A 22,111-nucleotide genomic window follows, 5' to 3' on the forward strand; every position below is an offset into this window, starting at 1 on the left:
TGTTTTTAATTTACAAAATATTTTAAATAGACATAATATTTATTTTGCCTATTTATTTTTATATTTTTATATTTTTTGAAATTTATAAATAATTAATTTGGGATAAAATGAATATAACATTTATCCTAAATTATTTATTTTAACTTCTTTTGAAAATTAAATACAACTTTTATCTTTGATTATTTTTTTATTTATTTTAGTATTTTTTTTAATTAATTTAAATTTAATTATTACAATAATTATTTTAATCAATTATTTAATTATGATTTGGTCTTAATTTTAATTATCTTAAATTTATTTATTCAAAATAATTATTTTAAAATTTATAAATTGGATGTAAAATTTTAGGATATATTAGGTGAAGCACATCTCACAACCAAACACCACCTTAGTAATATTTGAATTGAATTTGTTAAATAACTTTTTAATCTTATGAAATTTTAAATTATTATTAAAAAATCAAGTTTTTAATAAATCAAATTGAAGATTTTCTGAATGTTTGTACATTTGAAAATTAATGTTTTGGTTAGTCAAACCTTTTTTTTTATATTTGTTAAGATTTTGGTTTTAACTATTTTAATTAAATATAATTATAAATATTTTTAAAAGGTATATCAATAAATTAACCAGAATAAGACTGAGATCTTATGAAATATGTAGAATATATGATGAGGATATACATCCAAGTATCCATCTTTTATGTGTTGCAGAATATAGGATGAGGATACATCCAACATGATACCTTGGATAATTTCAAATCAGATTTGGGTGTTGGTTGATAACTAGCCTCAAAACTCATTCCCAATTCATACGTAAAAGTAGCTCATATATATAATAAGTTATGATATGTAATATTTAGAACTTTCCTACCCTAATACATCTTTCTTCTTTATAATAATAAGAACAAGTTTAGCCTTTCTTCATTTTCATTTTTTTTCTTAGTGAAAGTTGACAAAGACAAGAATGAGGAGAGAAATGCTATAATATAAATATTTAGAGTACTGTCGGATCACGGGACATGGATGAATAACTATATTGAAATTGGGTACAGGGTCGGTACAATAGTGTACCCATTGTCATCCCTAATTTGTTCTAGGATTGTTTACGTCTTTTTCCAAACATGAAATACAAAATAAACCCTAGAACACAGCCACTAAGCCATAGTAAATGCAATCTAACATATGGCCACATGACCTTTTTGAAATAGACAAGAGAACTAAATGAAAGACACTTAAAATATTGAAGACACTCAAGATAATCTATGACACATTATTTATGAGCCAAACATTCTACAAAAATGTATACAAGCATTACTTCCCAGATTTATTTTGGACATTTGAATTGAACAATCAACAAATAACACTCATTGTTGTTTATATAATCCTCTCACAAAGGGAATTTGAAGCAGTCCATTGTGAAAGAACACCTACTTGTCAAATGAAATCCCTATTTTTGAAGCAATTTTCTGAGTTAATAACTCCATTAGTTCGCTCCCCTTGTGAGCCTTGGGGTTAGGGTGTGGCCATCTCTAGATCGGGTTATACTCGAACCCACTTGGGTCAGATATATGTTTCCAAACATGAACAAAATATATCAACAAAGTTTCCAACCCAACCCATACGACGGAAAATCATCATAAATCACAATAGCTGTCACCAAGATTCAAGAATCATCAACATCAACCATATTATTGAAATGTTTTATTTTCAAAATCGAATACACAAAATTCCACAGCTCTATACTTATTTGAAAATAAACTATCCCCCCTTCTTGTTTATTGGAACTAATAATAAAATAGGGGAAATTATTTTTGGTGTTAATGACTGAGAACTGGAATGGAACGCACCTACAATTTAATCTTCTTAAACTCAAGCCAGTGTAGCCCTTTTGCCCTTGGCATCCCTAGTCTGCAACCAAGTTATTTGTTTGTTAGTTTATAAATAAATGCATATAAAAGACATTCACAAGAGAAAGAGAACCTGTGAAGAGACCGATCTTTTTGCATCCAAGAACTGGTTGTAAATACTATACAATCGCTGTTTTTCTGAATCGGATACAGAAGGTCTTGCTTTGGAAGCAACAGAATACAAGAGATTATTGGAAATGAAAGGCTTCTCAATTGGCTTGTCAATCTCCACCTTATCTAAAGCATCATGAACTGCAGCAAGCTGTGCATCTGAAAGAAGAGCCTGGAGGTCTGCTCCACTTAACCCATCCGTTATATTTGCAATAGAATCTAGATCAACCTCACCGGCCATAGGCAGCTGCATTCATGTCTTAACTTATTATAAATATCATGTTTCAGAATACAAATATTGCCCCACAAATTAGTTTTGTCTATGGTGCGTTTGATAAAACTGAAAATTATGTGTGGAATGTTGAATATTGAATTCTAAGTGTCTCGAAAATAAATGACGAACTAGAAAATATCTTAATTTTAAGTACTCGATATGTCCGATAAAATGTGGAACTATTGCAGTAAAATTAGTTAAAGTCTATTTTATATGCTCTTAATATATGTTATGCCAGATTTTCTAGCTTAATTATTTTCTACTTAATTTGAGCTGAACCTAAATAACATTTATCAAATGAAGTTAATTCAAATTAGCAATTAACTATTTAGATTAAGTGATAAAATCTGAAACTGAAACTGAAGCTTTTTCTTCCATCACTAAAAATCTTGTTTTTTTAACCTAGCAAAAGACCATGTTATATACAACAAACTCCGAAGAATGCAACTCACTGATGTTTTCCAATTAGATACTATCACTAACCTTTTGTGAAAGAACGGTTAGAATATCCAGTCTCTCTTGCCTTGAAGGAAAATCACAGAAGAGAAGTCGATCTAGCCTACCAGGTCGTAGTAGTGCAGCATCAAGTAAATCTGGTCTACTGCTAGTTTAAATGGGGAGAAGAGATTAATAACAGATGAGCATAAGCATAAGCAACAAGTTCAAATGGTTAAAAAATGGGTTTCTAATCATGATACCAAAACTTAACATTCATTATAACCAAATAGACAAATCATCATCCCAGACACTTTCAGGGCAACACCTTAAGTAAATAGAAAATTATTAGCATTAAGGTTATAGAACAAATTGCTTTTGAGAGCTCTAACTAACATAAGGGAAGAGTATGATCATAATCAATAATAACAGAATCATTGTTTTCCCTAAAAGACATACTATATTGCTATATGCACAAGTAACTGTATCAATGAACAAGTTCCAATGCAAACAGATCACCTTTAAGGGCAACAACATATTCACATTTTATTCTACGCATCACATAGTATTTCAATTCTTACCTGTCATATGCACATTCATACATAAATTTTTAACAGTTCTTTCCATAGTAATATTTTATTTGCTACTACCTCCATTACAATGTAAGAAAGCCTTTTTGGTTAAAACACTCTCACAGTTTTTGGTGAAAGACCATGTAAATTGAATAGAAGGAAGTAACTTGTACTATGCAAAGATCTTAAAAGCTAAACAGAGGTTACCTGGTTGCTGCAAAAACAAATACTCCAGTCAAGACTTCTACACCATCTAATTCTGTTAAGAACTGAAGAGAAATGTATAAGAAAAAAAGTTGTGAAGAAAAACACTTTTTCCCTAGAAGTAGAACTGAATGGAATAAATGTCGGGAGAACAAGAAATTTTTACTTGATTAACTACACGATCAGTCACTCCAGTATTATCATGACCTCTCTTTGGAGCAATAGAATCAAATTCATCGAAAAAAAGAAGGCATGGAGCTGCAGCAGCTGCCTTTGCAAAAATATCGCGAACCTGAGGCCAAAGAATTGGATTGAAGAAGTGAAATACATAACTACCAGGACAACACTCCACAAAAATTCATGGTACATAATAAAAGGCAATGTCTTTTCTCAAAACAAATAAACTATTTTTTATGCTATCCTCAAGTTCCTACATGGAGAATTCTTATACAATATAGGTTACATAGATCAGAATCCATTTATTGTAACTTTTTTATTTTTTCAGGACATAAAAAATCAAATTTGACGCCATCAACCAATTTTACCAACATTTTGTAGTTTTTTAAAAGTCACAGCATTGTTGTTGAATACTATTTAGTTAGAAATTGTACAATTATTACCATTAATACTTGTTAAGAGGATAATTGCTCAAATGCTTGTAAAGGTTATGCATGTGATACTATCTTTTTTTATGTCAATGATTCCCAGAGGACAACATTTCCATGAAACAGTAAATGAATGGCAAGGAAGAATGAAGGGAAGGCAACAGAGTAAACCCAAGCCTGTAACTATTGTTGTAACAGACAATAGTGAACTCAGAAACAATTGACATACAGGTAAGAATATTAACGAGTCTGAGATCAAGAATCCAATCCAAATCAACCTATGCATGAAATAAACTGAAAAATGAACTCATAGTTTCTTACAGCTTGTTCAGAAGCACCAATGTACTTGTTCAAGAGTTCGGGTCCTTTGATAGAGATAAACCGCAAGGAACAAGCAGCAGCAGCAGCACCGACTATATGCGTTTTCCCACAACCAGGCGGACCATATAGCAGAACATTTGATCGCAGCCTCAAAGGAGATTTTGCAAATACATTTGGATATTTCGAGGGTAATTCAATCATCTGACAAAGAAACAGATGAGCATAAACTCGTAGTGGAACTTGGATGTAAGAACTAGCAGAGGGAATGGATGGAAAGACTAGCAATAATATGCTTGTTTCATTACACTAATAATAATTGAGCAACAAATCACAAAATATACAAACATAAGCAAAGAAGCTGCTGCCAACCATAAAGTTAGACTTCCGCAATTATAGCTTAACAGGATGATAAACCAAAGGTAGAGAATTCTAGCAAAATGCAGGCTGTGTGACCTCTTATTATATTGGATAAAGTTCCTTCATCCAGACACGGGCTACTCTCCGTTCATGAAAATGAATTACTAGTCCTTATTCATACTATGGAAAGTGAAAGTCTTATTTGCAGTTTTCATCATTTTAAGCCTGATCATGAGAGTTAAAAGCATTTTCTAACAAAAGATCATTCTAGTCATGAGAAATGGGTTTACAAATTTAGGTTTACAATTTTGGTGCAATATATAAGAGGTAAGGAGAATGTAGTATCGCAAGTGAGTGTCTTGACTGAGATCTTTGACTATGAGTCTCTTGTCATCATTAATGTAGCAATTGTTTCCATATCATAAGTTTTTCACAATCTTCTTTAATAAGGTTAAACCTTGCATAGATTAAAGGATCATAAAGGTAGTGAATTCATGATTACAAGCGAATAGAAAGAAAAGTGAAGGAAAGAGAAACAAATAAAAAAGAGTAAAGCTTCCAAATAGGCAAAGTAGCTACCAAGGATGGAAGCTACTAACAACCCATAACAAGATTATTTGGATCAAAATGTCAAAGAAATTAATTCTTGAGTGCAAATTCTCTTTCTTGATATCTTCAAACCTCTTGATAATTTGGTGTCTTTTGAGCAAATGTAATTGCTCTTCAATGAATCTAATCATTTCAATGCTCCTCCCCTTCCCAATTCTCAGATTGAAAAAAAAAAATAGAACACACAAAAGGATGAAGTTATTAAAAAAACATCATGAATAACACAATGATCCTTCAGAAAAATGTCATTTTCTTGGAAAAGACTGCCTGATCAATATGTGTCCCTTGTTGAACTCCATCATGTCTCCCATTCCTATCAAAAACATCTTCAAATTTGGAAAGATTTCCCTTTCATAGCATCTCTTCGCATCAAATGATCACTTGGCAACCATCAAGGACCTAATGCTAACTAAATAACTTGAGCACATCAATTTGAATTTCTTTAGAGTTCGTAACTCTAGCTCTTTTCTCACCTTGTCATTTGACCCCTATGTTTACAGAAATAATCTCACCCTCAAAGGGTTCAGATCCCCAAGACGCTCGACCATAGAGGAGATTAAGTGTTCTAAATTCTTCCTTATTCCATGAGATCTCATAGCACTTCGCAAATCGATCCCCATTCACTCGATCAGAAGATAATCAAGAATCAGAAAAGGCTTCACGATGGCGGTACCTTATTAGAAAGAAAAAGTGCTTTGGCGAGCCCAAAGCATCGGAGAAAGATAACTACTAGACTAAGAAGTCAAGAAAGGTAAGGATCCTACTTCTATAATTCGTAAGCCACTTGGTCTTTGAGTGATAAATGGTGCCGAGACTCGTAATTCAGATGGCTTTCTTCTTTAATCGCCCCTTTCCCCCCTGGATTCATGTTTTATTTCTGTCTATTTGATCAGCAGTGAGAGTCTTCAATTCTTTAGCTAATAGTTAGTTGATTGGCATAATCTTCCTTACTTTATGTTGCTAACTGCCCAACTGTCCTTCAATTGGAATGTCACCTTTAGTTAATTCCTTTAATTGTTGATGGTTTAATTGATCTTGATTTACCCTCCCATGTATTTCCGTTAGTAAAGCAGGTGCTAAAAGATTTTTTTCATTATTTGGGTATGCTGGTATGTAGATTGTCTGCTCAATCATCTCAACATGCAAATGAGTTATCTCCATCCCCTTGTTTTCAGAGATCGATAGACACTAAAGGCACCCCAAGTTCACAAAATTAAGATTATGGCAATCAAACTGTGAAACATGGATTCCTTTGAACATTCCAACATGGAAAGAAAACGTTTACCAACTCCTGATTTTTGTTCACATTCTAGTAAATTATTGATACATGTTGCCCGTTTCAAAATCTACTACAAGTTTAAGGACCAAAATATCCTGTGTACCTATAACATATCTACTACAAGTCTTGGGACTTAATCCTCTTATTTAATTATTTTCCTTTAATTAGTATTCCTATGTCTAGTATCTATTGTATTCCATATATCATTTAAAGATATCAATTAAAATATCAGTTTTTGCTTCTTCTTAACATATAGCTTTATCTCTCTTCTTTTTCTTTATAAAAATATCTACAAGCAGGAAATAGAATTAAAAAAATATCCCAAAAGGCATCAAACATGTATATACATCATCCCTAAAAGCAGGCTTCAACGACTCAAAACCAACCCAGTAGATGACAAAGATCTAGAGACAGAAAGCCTCCAAGAGAATAAAAAAATATGCCCCTTTCAACCAGGAAAACCCATAGACATGTATTCTAGTTCAAGTATCAAATAACTTGGATCATGATTATCATTTAAATTTGCCCTATTGTGGTAGCAGGTTTATAAGTTTATTAATGCATGCCCTTCCCTTAAATTTAGAAGTTGATATTCTAATCAATTACAAGAACTAAAATTTTACATTTACGCCTTATCAAATGAATAAACAAATATACTCATAAGACATGTTACAAAAACTGAAGATTAAACTCATTAGAAAAATTGAGACAAACAGGTAAAACCTGCAGTTCCATAGGTCCATGTTAGCTACCTCAGAATATTTATGACAGTGAAGCTAATATAAATTTCTGAAGGAAAAAAACATCAGACATAGAGAGCAGCAAAGAAAATTTGTTTACAGAAGTTAGCAGAAAAGTCTCTTTCACCAAATGATAACATGCAACAACAGATCAGAGGATATATGATAAATACCTCCTTAATAGAGTTTTTTATGTCTGTAAGACCGCCCACATCTAACCACCCAGATCGACTTCCCTCTGGTGCAGTTTTATTTAAGTCACGCATGGAAACTGGAAGGAATTCATGCATTGCATGCATAAAATCATCCCTAAGCAAAGCAAATTTATCCGAATCTAAAATCACATCAGGGGAGAGAAAGCGGCCACTTGCAACATGGACAGCCCTATCAACCAGTATTTCCTGCAAAAACAAATAGTTTTTGACAATGTAAATATCTCAAGAGTGTTAAGTTCCATATGAGGAATTGGACTTATTTCAAAACAAATAAAATTGGAGAAAATAACAATTAAAAGTAAATGATGGCTGTCTATGATATACTTTGGACTAGAATTAGGTTTGATATATAGAATCAAAGAATATAATTGTGAAGCGATACATTGAATCAAAGAGAATTATATTAAGATGAGAAGAGAATAATTAATGGGGAAAGATAGAACCCCTAGATGTTAGGGAGAATACAATTGGGATAAGAGAGATAGAACTCAAACAAGAGTATTCAACTAATTTCTTAACTACAACGTAACCACTACTAATCTACTTATACTATTTTATTTGTAACCACTACTATCCGCTACTAATTGCTATTCAACCCTAGGGCATTAGCACTAACCCTAGTATATTTGTAATTGATTTCTTTTTTTTTTAAATGATTTGTAATTGATTCTACAATGACTTATATGAGTAGTAAATTATTGAGTTGTGCAGCGTGGTCTCATGGATGACTTGGTCAATGAATAGTGATGTGGTCACGTATTCAAGACTTGCTATAAGTCATGTGTTACAGATTCGGTATAGTTTGTATTATTATTAGTCGTCTTCACAATAACTCTGTTGATACAAACTTTAACATTTAAAATATATATTAAATAAATTATTGAGTTCTACAATTACAAAAATGAAAAACATGAAGAACTAATATATGAGTAAATACCAGGTCATATGCATCATATCCATCACACTTTGAAGCAACATCAAATAAGATGTCATCAGAACAACTTAAGGATCGCTTCTGGATCTCCAGTTTCAGTAGAGCACCACGTTCTGTCGCAGTAGGAGGTGGCAGCTGGACATGAAAATCAAATCTCCCTGGCACAAGTTGCATGCCGCAATAAAGAGGGATATCAGAAAAAGAAAATAACAGTGAGATCTTAAAGAGAAATGACCACTACCATCAGTGATTCAACTGCCATTCTATAAAATATAAATATAAATAATTTGATTTTAATTGATAACTTAATTAATAAAATTATAAAGAATTATTTGAATTAATCAAAACAACTCTTTAACAAACAAGGGGATGGATAAATTCAAGGTGAATATCTAATAATCAAACCATATACATATTAAAATAATATAAATTTAGAGTATATATATTAAAATTGTGAAAAGAATGAAGGTTATATTATGGATATGACAAGAAAAGGCATTTAACAGACAAATGATGACTAACCAGAAGAGCTCAAGGATTGTGGAATCTTAGTAAGGCTCTGTGCAGAAGCTATGAATGCAACTGGGCCAATTCCACATAGATTTCTTCTTTTCTCCTGGTAATGTAACCCAGAGAGTCCATTTAGAGAGCCCAAAAAATGGAGAGAAGAGAATTAGTTCAGGATCTAAAACATTGAAGTAATTGATGTTGCAGTCTGACCTTCAACATACGAAAAATGAACCACAGAAACATGCGAAAAAATAAAATATATAGACACTCCCAAGATAGGATAACAAATTGACAATTTGAGTCAGCCAAATTCCAAGTGATGCCTAAGCTAACATGTGTTCTATAAAGAACAGTATGCAGCAGTATGTTTATGGAACTTGCTTGCTATCAAGGTAATTGACACTCTTGAAATGAAGTTGTTTATTCAGGTAGAGCTCAAGATATTCAGATGATAGACAACCTAGACATGATTTAGCTGTTTGACCCCTTGCCCTAATAAAATGCAAGGGGGTCATCTGTGTACCGTCTCAATTACCAATCACGAAAAAGCGAAAGGGCATGAAGAATCAAGGCAGAGTTCTAATATGAAGAGGTTAACACTTTAAGTTTGTACTCAGTTCATCAGCGTGGGTGCTAGACAACATGGTTAGCTCCCATTGTATCTCAGAATGACTGGTTGGCAGGATGGACGAATATAAAACACACGAAAAATGACAACAGATTAGTTTGTGGCTAAGATGGAGCTCCATCCCTCCTCAATTATTCCTACTAATTAGCAAAGAGAGTCCAAAATCTCATCTATTCCCATTGAAAACAAAGAGGTAAATTGAGTTAGAGACGAAGCTGCTAAAGACAAAGTAGGCTATGGATACGAGGAAGGTTCGAGAAAAAGCTGTTGAAACAGAGGAATAGAACAATGAAGACGAAGCCTTAAGAGCGAGAAATGAAACCTAGAGAGGGAAGACAAAGCCTAAGAGGGAAACAAAGGTGTTGTTACTATTGAATCCTAAAACTGTGTTGCAAATCCAAGTCAGTTGTAGAAATTACTAACTTGGATTTGAGAGGGGAGTATGGGAAATATGTTAATTATCATAGTTAGTCTTTTGTGTTTCCTTAATTAGACTTTGTTAATCATCATAGTTAGTCTATTTGTGTTTCCTTAATTACTCTTTCCTAATTAGTCATTTGAGTTTTCTTATGTAGCTCTTTCCTAATTAGTCCTTTATGGGCCTATTTAAGGCATAGCTTCATTATGAGATAAATATTCAAGAAATACAACCAAATCGTTGTCTTCACTAAGTTCCTACAGTACCTTTCCGGAAATAAAAATATCAATTGTTTCATTCCACTGCCTTCTAGGTAGGAAGCCTACGCATTCTTGTACCTAACATGTGTTCTTATGTTTTTTTTTCCTTTTAATGAAATGAACTTTGTTCAATGAAAAAGGTGGGAAGCCTATGTGGTTCATACATTCAGTACCCTTGCTGAACTTTCCAACTAAGCATAGCATGATACACTGATCCTTTATAGTCAATTAGAAAACCATGTTCCTAAACAAAAGCCTTTTATAAATAATAATAAATAAATAATTTGCCAAGATCTTTCTCCACAAAGTAACAGCTACCATACTAAAATCAAGGTGTAAGAAGTGTAGTAAGTAGAGATCTCTGTACATAATTCAGTCTGTCTATGAAAGGGCTATTCACAAGATATCAACTCCAGAGCAGGAGAAGATAATATTTCTCAAAATAGTCACAAGATAAAACTAATAAGGGCTTTCTGCATTTTTCACTTACAATAGCAACACAATTTCATTTTCTATATCACAAATTCCAGGACCTTTCTTAGTTGTTCCGGTTTATCCATATAGCCAAATGCATGCCAAAAATCAAACAAGTATGAACCTTGTATATACTTCACCTGATATTCATCCATAATATCCAAAAATAACTGTGTAAGCTCAACAACGGAGGCTGAAGGTTGAGATCCTTCCAAGCCGTCAGAGGATGATACAATGCTATCAAGATCATCAAAAATGATCACAGATGGTGCATGATTCAGAGCTTCAGAAACGTATCCAGATAGTGTTTGGCGAATATTTGCTGACTTCTCCGAAGAAAACTTAGAACAACCTACAAAAACACTAGAGATCTAGATTTTATTAGTGAAAGACGAAACTCCTTTCAAGAGAATTCTGGCATATTCGGAAAAAAAATATTTGAGAGAGCAAAAAAACAACTGGACCAAACTATATTAAAAGACTACACAAGGTCATACATGTGAGCCAAGATTTCTGCATGTTCCTCAACAAATTTTGCAGCAGTTGTTCCCAATAATGTTTTTCCAGAACCCTTCCACAAGTATTCCAAAAGAAACATCAGAAAGGTAATAATTAGTTTCATTATGACAATCCAAATGAAACAAGCACTCAAAACAGTTTATATATTGTTTGCACCTGAACGTGCAATATTTTATTAATTTTAGAGCGCACACAGGCCATGAGTAAGGAAATGATGCAGATAAGGAAGAAATTTAAAAGGCAACAAAAAAGAACAGTAGGTAACATAGTAACTAAACCTCTATAAAGATTTTTATTATGTTGATGATGATTTTATGTGCAACAAATACCAATTGAAATTCACGAGCCCTTTTTCCAACCGCTTGGGGTGAAATATAAGACTCTAGTTAAACAATTTAGCTCATGTGAGTTAAATCTTGGTCATTTACCCAATTTTTGGCATTTATCATTTGCTTACAGAACAGTTAAGAACAAGCTTTTCTCTCATTATCTTTAACAGCTCTCTTTGCTTAACTATTTATATTTTGTGATCATTTTTATTCTTTTGCCAAGCTTGTTTAAACATGTTACCATTTACTTTATTATGAGCACCTCATTCCACCACAATGTTTCTTCAACTAAAGGCTCTCTACCTCCTTGTTTTTCATGGATTTCTATCACCATTCTCTTAATAGTCTACATCACCAAGTTTAACAAAATTATTGCATTTCCACCGAGAATTAAACTAAAAGAATTCAGAAGCACATTATTTCTTATTAAACCCTTGTAAGATTTCACATAACAGGAAAATATTACTTACAGGAGGCCCATATATAAGAATATGTCCAGGAAGGGGCAGATTGTAAGTAATTTGATATTCTGGAGATAATAACAAACTCAATCCTGCATGAGAAAACATGGAATATTAGTGATATCAAAGTTCTCTTGGGAGACAAGTATGGTCATATAATAAAGCTTCATTAGCATCCATGCCAAACTAGATAGAGGTCATAAGTACATGTTATAACAGTCACAAATCTAATGTGGTAGCACACGTAATTATCATTCTACCACATCAAATGTGTCTTTAAGGAACCCAAGCTTTAGTCGAATGATCGAAGACTTCAGTGGGAGGTCAAAAAGTATAAGACATAATTGTGCCCATCACAATATATGCAATTGGTTAAAGTTCTATTCTAATAGGCTTATATTGACATACACGATTTTTAACTGCTATCACCAGTATTTTCTGATGTATAACCAAAATATAGCTGCATTTTGCAATGAATGTTTAGGCACTTCTCGTTAATAACATTTTTGCATCTTTTTTGAGCTTTTTCACTTTCCCTATGTAACCCACGAACATAACAAGCATTTTTTTTAATGAAAAGTTTACCCTTTTTCAACAAAATTCTTGTTAATAGCACAAAAATAAAATAAGCTTTTTCAAGCTTATGATGTGTTAGCATACCCATATGTTTCACTTACTATGAAGCCTAAATTGGGGTTTATCTGCTAAAAAGTACAGAAGAGCATAAATAACCCATATTGCAATAAAAACTTACTTTAAGAAATAGGAAATGATGTGTATGGAAATGACACCTAGCAATGATATAGCAAAACTAAATGGAAGATAAACATGGTACTACAGAACGAATGTTAAGTTAGAGAATGAAGAAACTGCCTATGTACAAAAACCTTATGATGAAAAAAAATACAAAAGCAGTGTAAATGATCTTTGACTCTTTTAATGTAAATAAATTATCTAAATCTGAGGTTATCATGAAAGCATATGTAACATGTAAAATAGAACCATAATCCAAAACAAAGAGTGTCCACTAGAAAACAAGATGAAACATGTTCGCTTTCATTAGTAAAACCATGAGCATGAGAACTGTAGGGGGGAAAACCAGAACAATCAAATGAAGGAAATAACAAACATATTCATGAACCATACTTTTCCATTTAATGAGGTGTAAGAGAATCAAACATCCAAACAATCAAGGGAAGAGTACCTACTGTTGATAACATCAGAAGCAGCTGTTCCCATCCAGCTTAAGGAAGAAATGTGAAACTTAAAGTTTTTGTCCGAGATTTTTTCCTTAATTGTAGGAAGAATGAAACTTTCTCCCATTTTCAATTTCCTTTCCAATGCATCTGAGCTAGTCACATCATTAGAACCCCAATTACTCTCATCAAGTTCATATGCATCCCAATTCTCATGTTGCAAAGGCTCATCACAAGTTTGCAGAAGATACATGACATCAATTGATGGTTTGCTGGTTTCGACATTAGACAATGGTTGTACCTTTCCATTGTTAACAAGTTTGTCACCTTTCAAAACAAAGTGAAGCAAAGTTGTGTTTCCTAAGGCCAGTGAATTGAGTTGCACGCTCGCATTTGAAGCAATCACATGAAGTTGGGAACGGTACCATGTTTTTAAGAGACAGGACAATCCCACTTCTCTTTTGGATAAAATATCAATCTCTTCACCATCTTTAGAAGGTGAGTTACTGGAAAGAGCTGCTACAAATCTCTCGTGTATACTCCGATCAAATGTATCTGCATTTAAGTTCATTTTGAGAGAAGGATCTTTTGTGGTAAGATTAGCTTGGTTCCTAGCAGCCTCATAGCTGTTATCATCAAAAGCCTCAGAGTTGCCAAACATCTTAAATTGAAATGGAGAAACTGAAAGCAAAGGAAATTCCTTTTTCATATTAAAGCTGCATCCTTTCACATACATCCCTGTAATGGTTGAAAGAGTTGACTGTCACCTTCAACTTCAGAGCACAGTACAAAATAATATGAAGCAGAATGATATTAGGAACTAGAACAACATTCACCAATACATGAACCATTCGCTAGAAAATTGTTGGAACATAACAAATATAAGAGCCCCCAAAGTTTAGCAAAACAAAACTCTCAACATCCAACAATCGGCTTTTATGCACCTTGCTTTCCATAAAGAATACAGAAAGGAATAGGCACAGGAATAATACAACAACAAAAAAACAGATTTCAGGGTGGATATTTGGACAAGGAAACAAAAACTCCATCCATCATATTAACAAAAAAGGTCCTAATTCAACCATTAACAATACATATCCAGGGTTTTCTTGTGGAAAGACAGGATATCCAGTTTAGCAACCAACAAACAGCATTAAAGAAAGATCACTAGGACCAACATATAGGTTGAAGATGGACAACAAAGCAAGCTTCCATTCATGTAAATTGGTGAACATATACATAAACTGCAAGAAACTCTTCATTTGTGCATGGTGCAAAAGATCCATGTAGCTACAGAGCAGCTACTTTGTTGGTTGATATAAGATATTTTCATCTTACAACAGATAGAAGAAATACGTTGTCATGATGACAAGTGAGTTCACAAACATCAAAAGACACTTCAAAATTCTGAGTTCTTAAATGAAAGAATATGTAAAAGGAAAATAAGATTATCATTTCCATTCACAAGTCAGCATAGCCAAACTCCACAACAAATATACTACAAGAATGGTATGCATACATGACTATTAAATATACGGTGATATACCAGCAAGAAAATAAAATGCAGCATGAAATTTATGCTAGTTCAAATTGCTGAGTTAACTTACATGAGTGTATGCTTGTCTGCAAATACAAACGAATAGACTTTGAAACCATTACATGTCCCTTAGCCACGGACTCCAATATCAATAGATTAACAACTACCTGAGTACAACTCTGCTTCTTAGTTTGGATTTCACTATTATGTTGATCTGCAACCAAACCATCTTTACTGCTTGACCTAACAGCATTTATGGTACCCTTCCATGGTAATCTAGGCTCAATTACAACTAATTGAGGTGATTCAAACTTGTATTTTTTGGCAGTTTCTGGATGGATGAATATAGCAGATGTGAGTTCAACATCCATCTCCACCCCATTCGCTTCACAACTATGCATTAATCTACTTCCAGGATCTTGAACCCGCAACAATGCTTTTCTCATTGAATGCTCCTCAGATAAAGATTGCATAGAAGAATCTTTAGAAGAACCTAGACTTCTTTTGCGTATTTTTGGTGCAACGGAAAGTTCAGTCCCAGGCACAAGTTGTACTAGAAAAAACACATGCAAAGCATTTCATCATTCAATACGAAATTTATAATATATTAATTTTCCACCACAGCCAAAATTTTGACAAAAGCAAAAGGGAGGTATAACAGCTAAGGCATCTACACAAAACAATTAAAGTAATATTGTTAGAAGTTGAATCACATGAGACAAATGCAAGGAAATGTACCGTATGCAAAGAGAGAGAGCCTCAAGATCGTTCTCAGATGGGGAGATATAAAATAGAGCCATGATCGCATGAAGGTGTATACACTAAATGAACATAATCATCTTATTCACTCTTCTAAGGCCAAAAAATATAAGTAAGCCTGAAGTACAGGAGTTAAATGCAAAACTTCCTCTTAAGGAGCAATATTGATTAGAATGCAAGCATTGACCTGTAATGTACATGGTTTAGAATGCAAGCAATGGAAATACTTTGTACTAGATTTGTCTAGTTTGAAAAATATTCAACCAAAAAAGAGAGGGATATGCACCAGATGGGACTATTACGATCTGATAGGAATTTATCGTTTCTTTTTACTGTGTCTGGTGTATTTTTCTTTCAGCTGTAATTTTGTTTAGTAACTTGAACGCTCCTCGTGTTCATCTTTTTTGTTATTTATAAAAAGTGGATCCCATTTCAAACAAATAAAAAAATTTCTTTAACAGGAGTTCCAAGAAATGAAGGGCTTTGTTGTATATAATTTTGTACACATTCCAAAGTGAGGTGTTCTTGTACCCACCCAATGTTTATTAAATCTCCAGCATAGCAACCTAGGCCGTGGGATGTTACCTGATACAAAATATAGACTTGTGGCTATTGCAATTAAGGATTGATAAAATTTCACTGGCCAAGAGATGTAGAAAGAGGTTTATGGTTTTATTCAAATTTCGAGCTAAATATTACATAGTGAGTATGGTTTTCTTGGTTCTGTCTACTGAATGCCATATTAGCTTATATTTACCCAATGCTAGGTCTTCTTTCTCATTTCTCTCTGAAGGAATTTCCATTTATAAAGTTTATGTTGTCATTCAATACCAGGTAATATAGAAAATGGACATTTTAACATCATAACTATTATTATTATAATAGGCTATGCACCAACAGAAGTGTTGAAAAGGAAAACAGTAATGATTGTTGGTCATAACATTTTCTAGTCAATTTAGAAGAAAACAAGGATAGTGCTTTAAAATTGTGACATACCTAGTCTATAGCTACATGATAATAATCCATTATCTTGCACACATTTTCTTTCATTGGTACAACCATGTTAGCATATATCCTTACCAGCAGAACTTTTGGGTAATGTAGAAACTACAGTAAACGTGACAACATTTCGACCATGCAACCAGATGGGAAATCTCATAGCCTCTTGAGCAATCCCAACCTGCATTTGAAGTAAAGTTGAATGTTGGGATGCAACTTAATTATGTAATCAATATGAAAATATACCAGGCACATGATAGATGATTACAGAGAAAATGAAATATTTACTTTGTTTGCCTTGCCACATAAAAGGGATCAAAGAGAGATATTCTACTTGTTTTGATTTTCATTTTGTCCTCAAACCTAACGCCTCTTTTAATTCTCCTGTGTTGTGTTTTTTGTTCTCATTCATATGTTGGTTCGAGCAGTGGATATAAAGTTATAGAGTGTTTCGGTCAATTGGATTGCTTGAATAATTACGCGGGAAGATCTTTTCATCTCATCTCTCCTAGAATTTTCATCAACAGGCCATGCACGAGGCTGATTACTCTTAAGCAACACCCAATCTAGTAGTTGGTATTAACATATCCCTTGATCAGAGATAAATATTTGTTGTCGTAGGGGTTTTTCAGTGGTTGGGTCTCAGCTTACTCTACTCTTAAGGAACTGTTTATTTGAGATTATTTCAAATAGGAACTTGGGAGGCTTATACGCATGCATTATCAATGGAAGGATTCTTCTTATATTTGTATTTGATAATCTGGGTCACTATGTTTGATCATTCTCCTATGTATTATTATTTCCTTGACCAATGGTGTCTATATTTCGGACAAATCCTCCTGTGACTTTGTATCTTGAACACTATCCTTTTAATTACAATATTTTTCAAATTACTGATTCAATCTCTTATCTAGGGCTCTTATAAGAGATAGAAAAAATAACTGTGATCATATATGGAACAAACCTGGCTAAGAATGTCGGACTCTGCCAGCTCTGCATTCAGTTCCAAAACCTCCCAATCATCCTCTGTATAGGGTTCTACTGTCACAAGAGTAGCTTTAGGAAAATTAGGAACGGCACGCATTTGAACTCTAGTTCGGTCTTTAAGAGAGATACACTCTGCATACCGTTGGGAAATCTGCAAAAATGAAATTGAATATCCAAAAGAAGGAATTAAGAGATACCCAATTGCATAAATTGAAGGAAACAATGGAATTGTACCTCGATTGCAGAAGAGGAAGATGCAGAGCCAGACCAGGCGACATACCAGAGATTCTCGGTGTTTGGGGAACGGAGTTCTAGTGCTAGAAATGGAGGGAGAGAGCCAGGACCAGAGAAAGTGTTCTCGAGAGTTTGGATGAGAAGGGTTGGAAGGGAGATGAAGCAATTCTCTATTGATGCAACTGTCCTTACCTCGACTTCCATGTTAGTCAACTGGTTGGATATGAAATAGGAGATACTCTATGAGAAGGAATCAATGGTATGCCATTTCTGTATGGTTGCTAGCTTAGCTTAGCTTATCAATTTTTGGTGAAGAAGAAGAAGACTCTGATTCAAGAACATACGGCTTTGGAGGAATGAGCTGAAGTTACTGAACTGAGTATTAAGGGCGTGTTTTGTTTACACGGGTAACTTGAGGATAATACACAACTTAATTGAAAAGAAGAAGGTTTAGAAGAAAAGATCCTTTGGAAACTATTATTTTTTATAATTTAGATAAGAAATTGTAAATAATTCTTTGAAAAATGATTTGGGCAAAAGTTATACGAAAACCGAAAACAAATGCCACGAAATCTGATGTGCTCTGTTATATGTCCAAGAGAAAAAAAAAATCAAGAAAATAATTATGCTCTCGGGAGATTTTTATCTCGAATATGGCCATGTTCGAGAGATTTTTTTTATTTTTCTCTCATGCACAAGTGGTAAACCCGTTAGATTCGTCATTCGTCGCATTACTTTCGTTCTCAACTTCGTTGTCCCTATCTAGACTCTAATTTTTAACGTTTTTACTTGATTCACAAAATAAAGATTCATGAGGGTGTTTTTAAGAAATTTTTATTATAAATCAAACTCACAAATCAAGATTTGATTTAAATAATTTTTTATAATTCAAAATAAATTTATAGATAGATACAGTCTCTTTACATTAGTAAAATTTTATAATTTTACAAATTTATAAATAATTTTAATTTATGAGAAAAAAAAATTATATTTATAAATTTACAAAAATATATATTATTTATTCAATGAAATTCATATAATCCATTTTAGTAAATAGGATCATTTATGTATTATTATGTTTGAATTAATTTTATATTTAATTAAATATTTAAATAATAATAAGTATATTAATATTTGAAATAAACTTTTAATTTTACAAATTTTTGTTCTTAACATATACTTCTACCAATTGCTTGTAATTTATTGTTTTCTACAAATGTTTTATATATATTTTTGCCTTACACTCTTGATTTTGAAGTTTTTAAAAAAAAAATAATATATATAATATTAATATTTTCACACAATTCTGGATAAATGGTACTTTTAAAATTGAACAATAATTTCATGTTGCTTATCTTTTATGTTCTCTTCAAGAAGACAAGAACAGTTATGGACTATTCAAACTTCAACTATTATTAGTGTCTTTAGGAAGATTTTAATACCAAACATGAAAGATTTGATGAATGCACCCCCACCAATTTGTAAGTAAGCAACATCATATTTAGACATTTCTATGTTAGAAACAGATAGAGAAGAAACAAAGATAGAAATAAATGCCGTTAATACGAATGTAATCAGTTCTCATCGTGCAAGAAACATGGCAAGTTATATGTTTTTCGTGTTACTTTCACTACCTCTAAATCATTGTATATTACCTATTTTACTTGTGCCTTCTCTTGACAACAATAATAATATGTTGACTGCACAAATAGAGAAGCCAAGGAAAATCTGATAACACGCACTCGAAGCAAAAAAAACAAAACGAAAAAACGAAAAAAAAACAAAACAAAAAAACGAAAAAATTAAAAAATTATCAGCTCTCTCATATATCTTCTTCTTCTTCCATTTCATGAAGCTGCCATGGAAACATGCTTCACATCAAGTTCTTTCTTAGGCCTGTAACGATTCTTCATCTTATTCTGTATTGAAAGAGAAGATTTTTATGAAACATTAGAACAAAATTGATTTTGTTAATCTGATTCTCTTCAATCCATCAAATCACGAATTAAAATACCCAAAATACCCAGAAAACTCAATAATTATCAATCAAAGGCTAAACTTGTATGTGACATTTAAGTTGAATCTTAATCATACCAATTACAAAGACTTAAAGATTACAAGAAACCAACAAAGTGAAAGGAAGAGTCTTTATGAGTAAAACAGGAAACTAAATTATTAGAATTGGCTGAAAACTCAATAATATCAATGAATGTAACTTCAATGCAAATCAATGAACTTGTTAAACAGAAATTTCATTTAAAAAAACAAAAACCATATCATTTAGCAGTTAGTGTTTAAGCTAATCAAACCCTAGTTCTAGATCATCTTGTGCAAGTGCAGTTCAAACCCAAATTTTAATATAGTGCAAGTTTGAGTCTTGATTTGAGTTTTTACTTTTACCCTTTGTGAATCCATGGTCAAAACTCAAGATTGATATCTACAAAAGAGATTTTATATCCCTAAAGACTAATTAACTGCATGCAGGGGAAATCAAAGTTCATTGCATTAAGCCATTAAACTAAGCACAATTAAGATCATAGAACATTGGGTTTATCTTGAATCAGTACCTTAATAATGCGATCACCATCTTTAAACATCAAAAGATCAGGAGGAGGAGAATCAGGATCCTCGGCAGTACAATCCCTCGGAGTTTCAAACAAAGATTGAGGAAATTGCTTACGAACAACGCCAACATCGAAGTAAATGAGCCCAGAATCAGGAACATCAACACGAATATCCTTAACAGGAAACCATAGGAAAAGGTCTTGAGCTAACATACCAGATAAATTACCAATTCTTCCAGATCGGATTGTTCCAGAAACATTAAAATCATAACGCACTTGAGACTCAAACTGAGCACTACAAGCAGACGGCAAAAGAACCTGGAATCGACCGGTAGATGAATTAACAGTGAAATTAGTAACACCCTTTGGAAGAAGACCGATTGGAAGGTTATGGTATCGAAGAACATCGTAGATTGTTGAAGCGGATGATGGAGATAATGTAAGTGAAAGAAGAAAAATGAGAATTATTGATGAGATGATATTGAAATTACCCATTTTGAATCTGGAATTAGGGTTTAGAAGAAGAGAATTAAGTTTACAAAAAGGGGAAAAGTGAAGAGGAGAGAAGGACATTGGATTCTTAGTAGGGAATGACAAATTTGGGAAACCGCAGGCTTCAAACCATCGTCTTCAAGCTTCTTTCTTTTTTGTTTTCTTTTTTGAATAATAAAATTTATGATTTTGTAACATTATTTATAATATTATTTTCTCAAGACTTATTCAATTTAACACTAAAATTAAGGAGGTAGTTTAAATCTAGGTATCAAAATAAATTAAAATTATTATATTATTTATCAAAATAAACATTCAAATCATAACAAACAGAAAAAAAATATTATTTGAACATGTTTAAAGTTTCAAAGCAATAAATACTAAATAGACCCTCCAATGAATAGAGTCATGAGTTGAACTAGTTACAACTAAATTGACCTATGTTCTCTTAAATTTAGCCTAATTATTGGGTGCTCTATGCATATTAATTTTTCAATTTATTAAATAACTGAATTTTTATAAATAATAAATTTTAAAAAATAATGATAAAGCACCCTATTCAATTGCATCTTCGGCCTACAAAATTTTCAAAATTATAGTATTATTATTATTTAATTAATATATGAAATTAATCAATTAAAATATTTTTCTCTTAATTATATTAAATATTATATATTTATTATAAAAAAATTATAGACAGGATATTATAATTATATATTTAATTTATATATATATATATATTAAGAGCAAATGATGTATAATGGAGATTAAGACTTATTAAAAATAAAATTCAAACAAATATTTTTTTTATTAAATAATAATTTTTATCCATAATTATTAATTTGTAAATATATATTTATATATTTTATAAATTAATTAATTAATTTATATATATATATATAAAGTAATAAAAAAGATAACGAATAAATTAACTAAAACATTATTAAAATAATTTGTTGAATAATATGATTATTTTTTAAAAAGAAAAATATAAAATAAAAAAATAAAAAGTTAGATTTAATTTCTTTTACTTCTATTTAGAAATAATTTTAAAATGTGTACTCTAATAATACTGTATATATTAAAATTGTTCTGAAAATAAATTCTAAAGGCTCATATTTTGTAATATCTCACTAATAATAACAAAAAAAATATTTTTTTTAACATTTTGATATTTAAAAT

At 32.1% G+C, this 22,111-nt stretch overlaps 2 protein-coding genes across 3 annotated transcripts; both read right to left on the bottom strand.

Annotated features, from left to right (window-relative positions):
- Positions 1-1,262: 1,262 nt before the first annotated feature.
- On the bottom strand, positions 1,263-18,237 carry LOC124919957 (peroxisome biogenesis protein 1). 2 transcript variants are annotated; one of them, XM_047460328.1, is made up of 18 exons: positions 17,874-18,237; positions 17,617-17,790; positions 16,734-16,833; positions 14,965-15,447; positions 13,370-14,095; positions 12,171-12,253; positions 11,350-11,423; positions 10,993-11,215; positions 9,085-9,178; positions 8,566-8,720; positions 7,587-7,814; positions 4,429-4,629; positions 3,669-3,794; positions 3,506-3,567; positions 2,775-2,892; positions 1,980-2,264; positions 1,847-1,907; positions 1,263-1,649 (listed from the first exon to the last, which is right to left on the bottom strand). In XM_047460328.1, the coding sequence occupies exons 1-17, from the start codon at positions 18,075-18,077 to the stop codon at positions 1,869-1,871; spliced, it is 3,375 nt and encodes a 1,124-aa protein (XP_047316284.1). In that variant the 5' UTR covers positions 18,078-18,237; the 3' UTR covers positions 1,263-1,649; positions 1,847-1,868. The 2 variants fall into 2 exon arrangements, with proteins under 2 accessions (XP_047316284.1, XP_047316283.1); XM_047460327.1 differs by lacking the exon at positions 1,263-1,649 and having other exon boundaries at positions 1,662-1,907.
- Positions 18,238-19,419: 1,182 nt separating this feature from the next.
- LOC124943177 lies at positions 19,420-21,072 on the bottom strand. Its single transcript, XM_047483729.1, has 2 exons — positions 20,441-21,072; positions 19,420-19,792 (listed from the first exon to the last, which is right to left on the bottom strand). Exons 1-2 carry the CDS (start codon positions 21,008-21,010, stop codon positions 19,721-19,723), a joined length of 642 nt encoding a protein of 213 aa, XP_047339685.1. The 5' UTR covers positions 21,011-21,072; the 3' UTR covers positions 19,420-19,720.
- Positions 21,073-22,111: the final 1,039 nt, after the last annotated feature.

Source organism: Impatiens glandulifera, chromosome 1, assembly GCF_907164915.1.
Source record: "Impatiens glandulifera chromosome 1, dImpGla2.1, whole genome shotgun sequence".
Taxonomy (NCBI): domain Eukaryota; kingdom Viridiplantae; phylum Streptophyta; class Magnoliopsida; order Ericales; family Balsaminaceae; genus Impatiens; species Impatiens glandulifera.

Excerpts from the sequence above, each read along its gene's own strand:
- LOC124943177 (XM_047483729.1), bottom strand. The coding sequence starts at position 21,010 with ATGTCCTTCTCTCCTCTTCACTTTTCCCCTTTTTGTAAACTTAATTCT. Across the intron at positions 19,793-20,440 it reads ATGGTGATCGCATTATTAAG|AATAAGATGAAGAATCGTTA; the intron begins GTACTGATTCAA and ends CTTTCAATACAG.
- LOC124919957 (XM_047460328.1), bottom strand. The coding sequence starts at position 18,077 with ATGGAAGTCGAGGTAAGGACAGTTGCATCAATAGAGAATTGCTTCATC. Across the intron at positions 2,893-3,505 it reads TTTGTTTTTGCAGCAACCAG|TAGACCAGATTTACTTGATG; the intron begins GTAACCTCTGTT and ends TTAAACTAGCAG. Across the intron at positions 1,908-1,979 it reads AAAGATCGGTCTCTTCACAG|ACTAGGGATGCCAAGGGCAA; the intron begins GTTCTCTTTCTC and ends ACTTGGTTGCAG.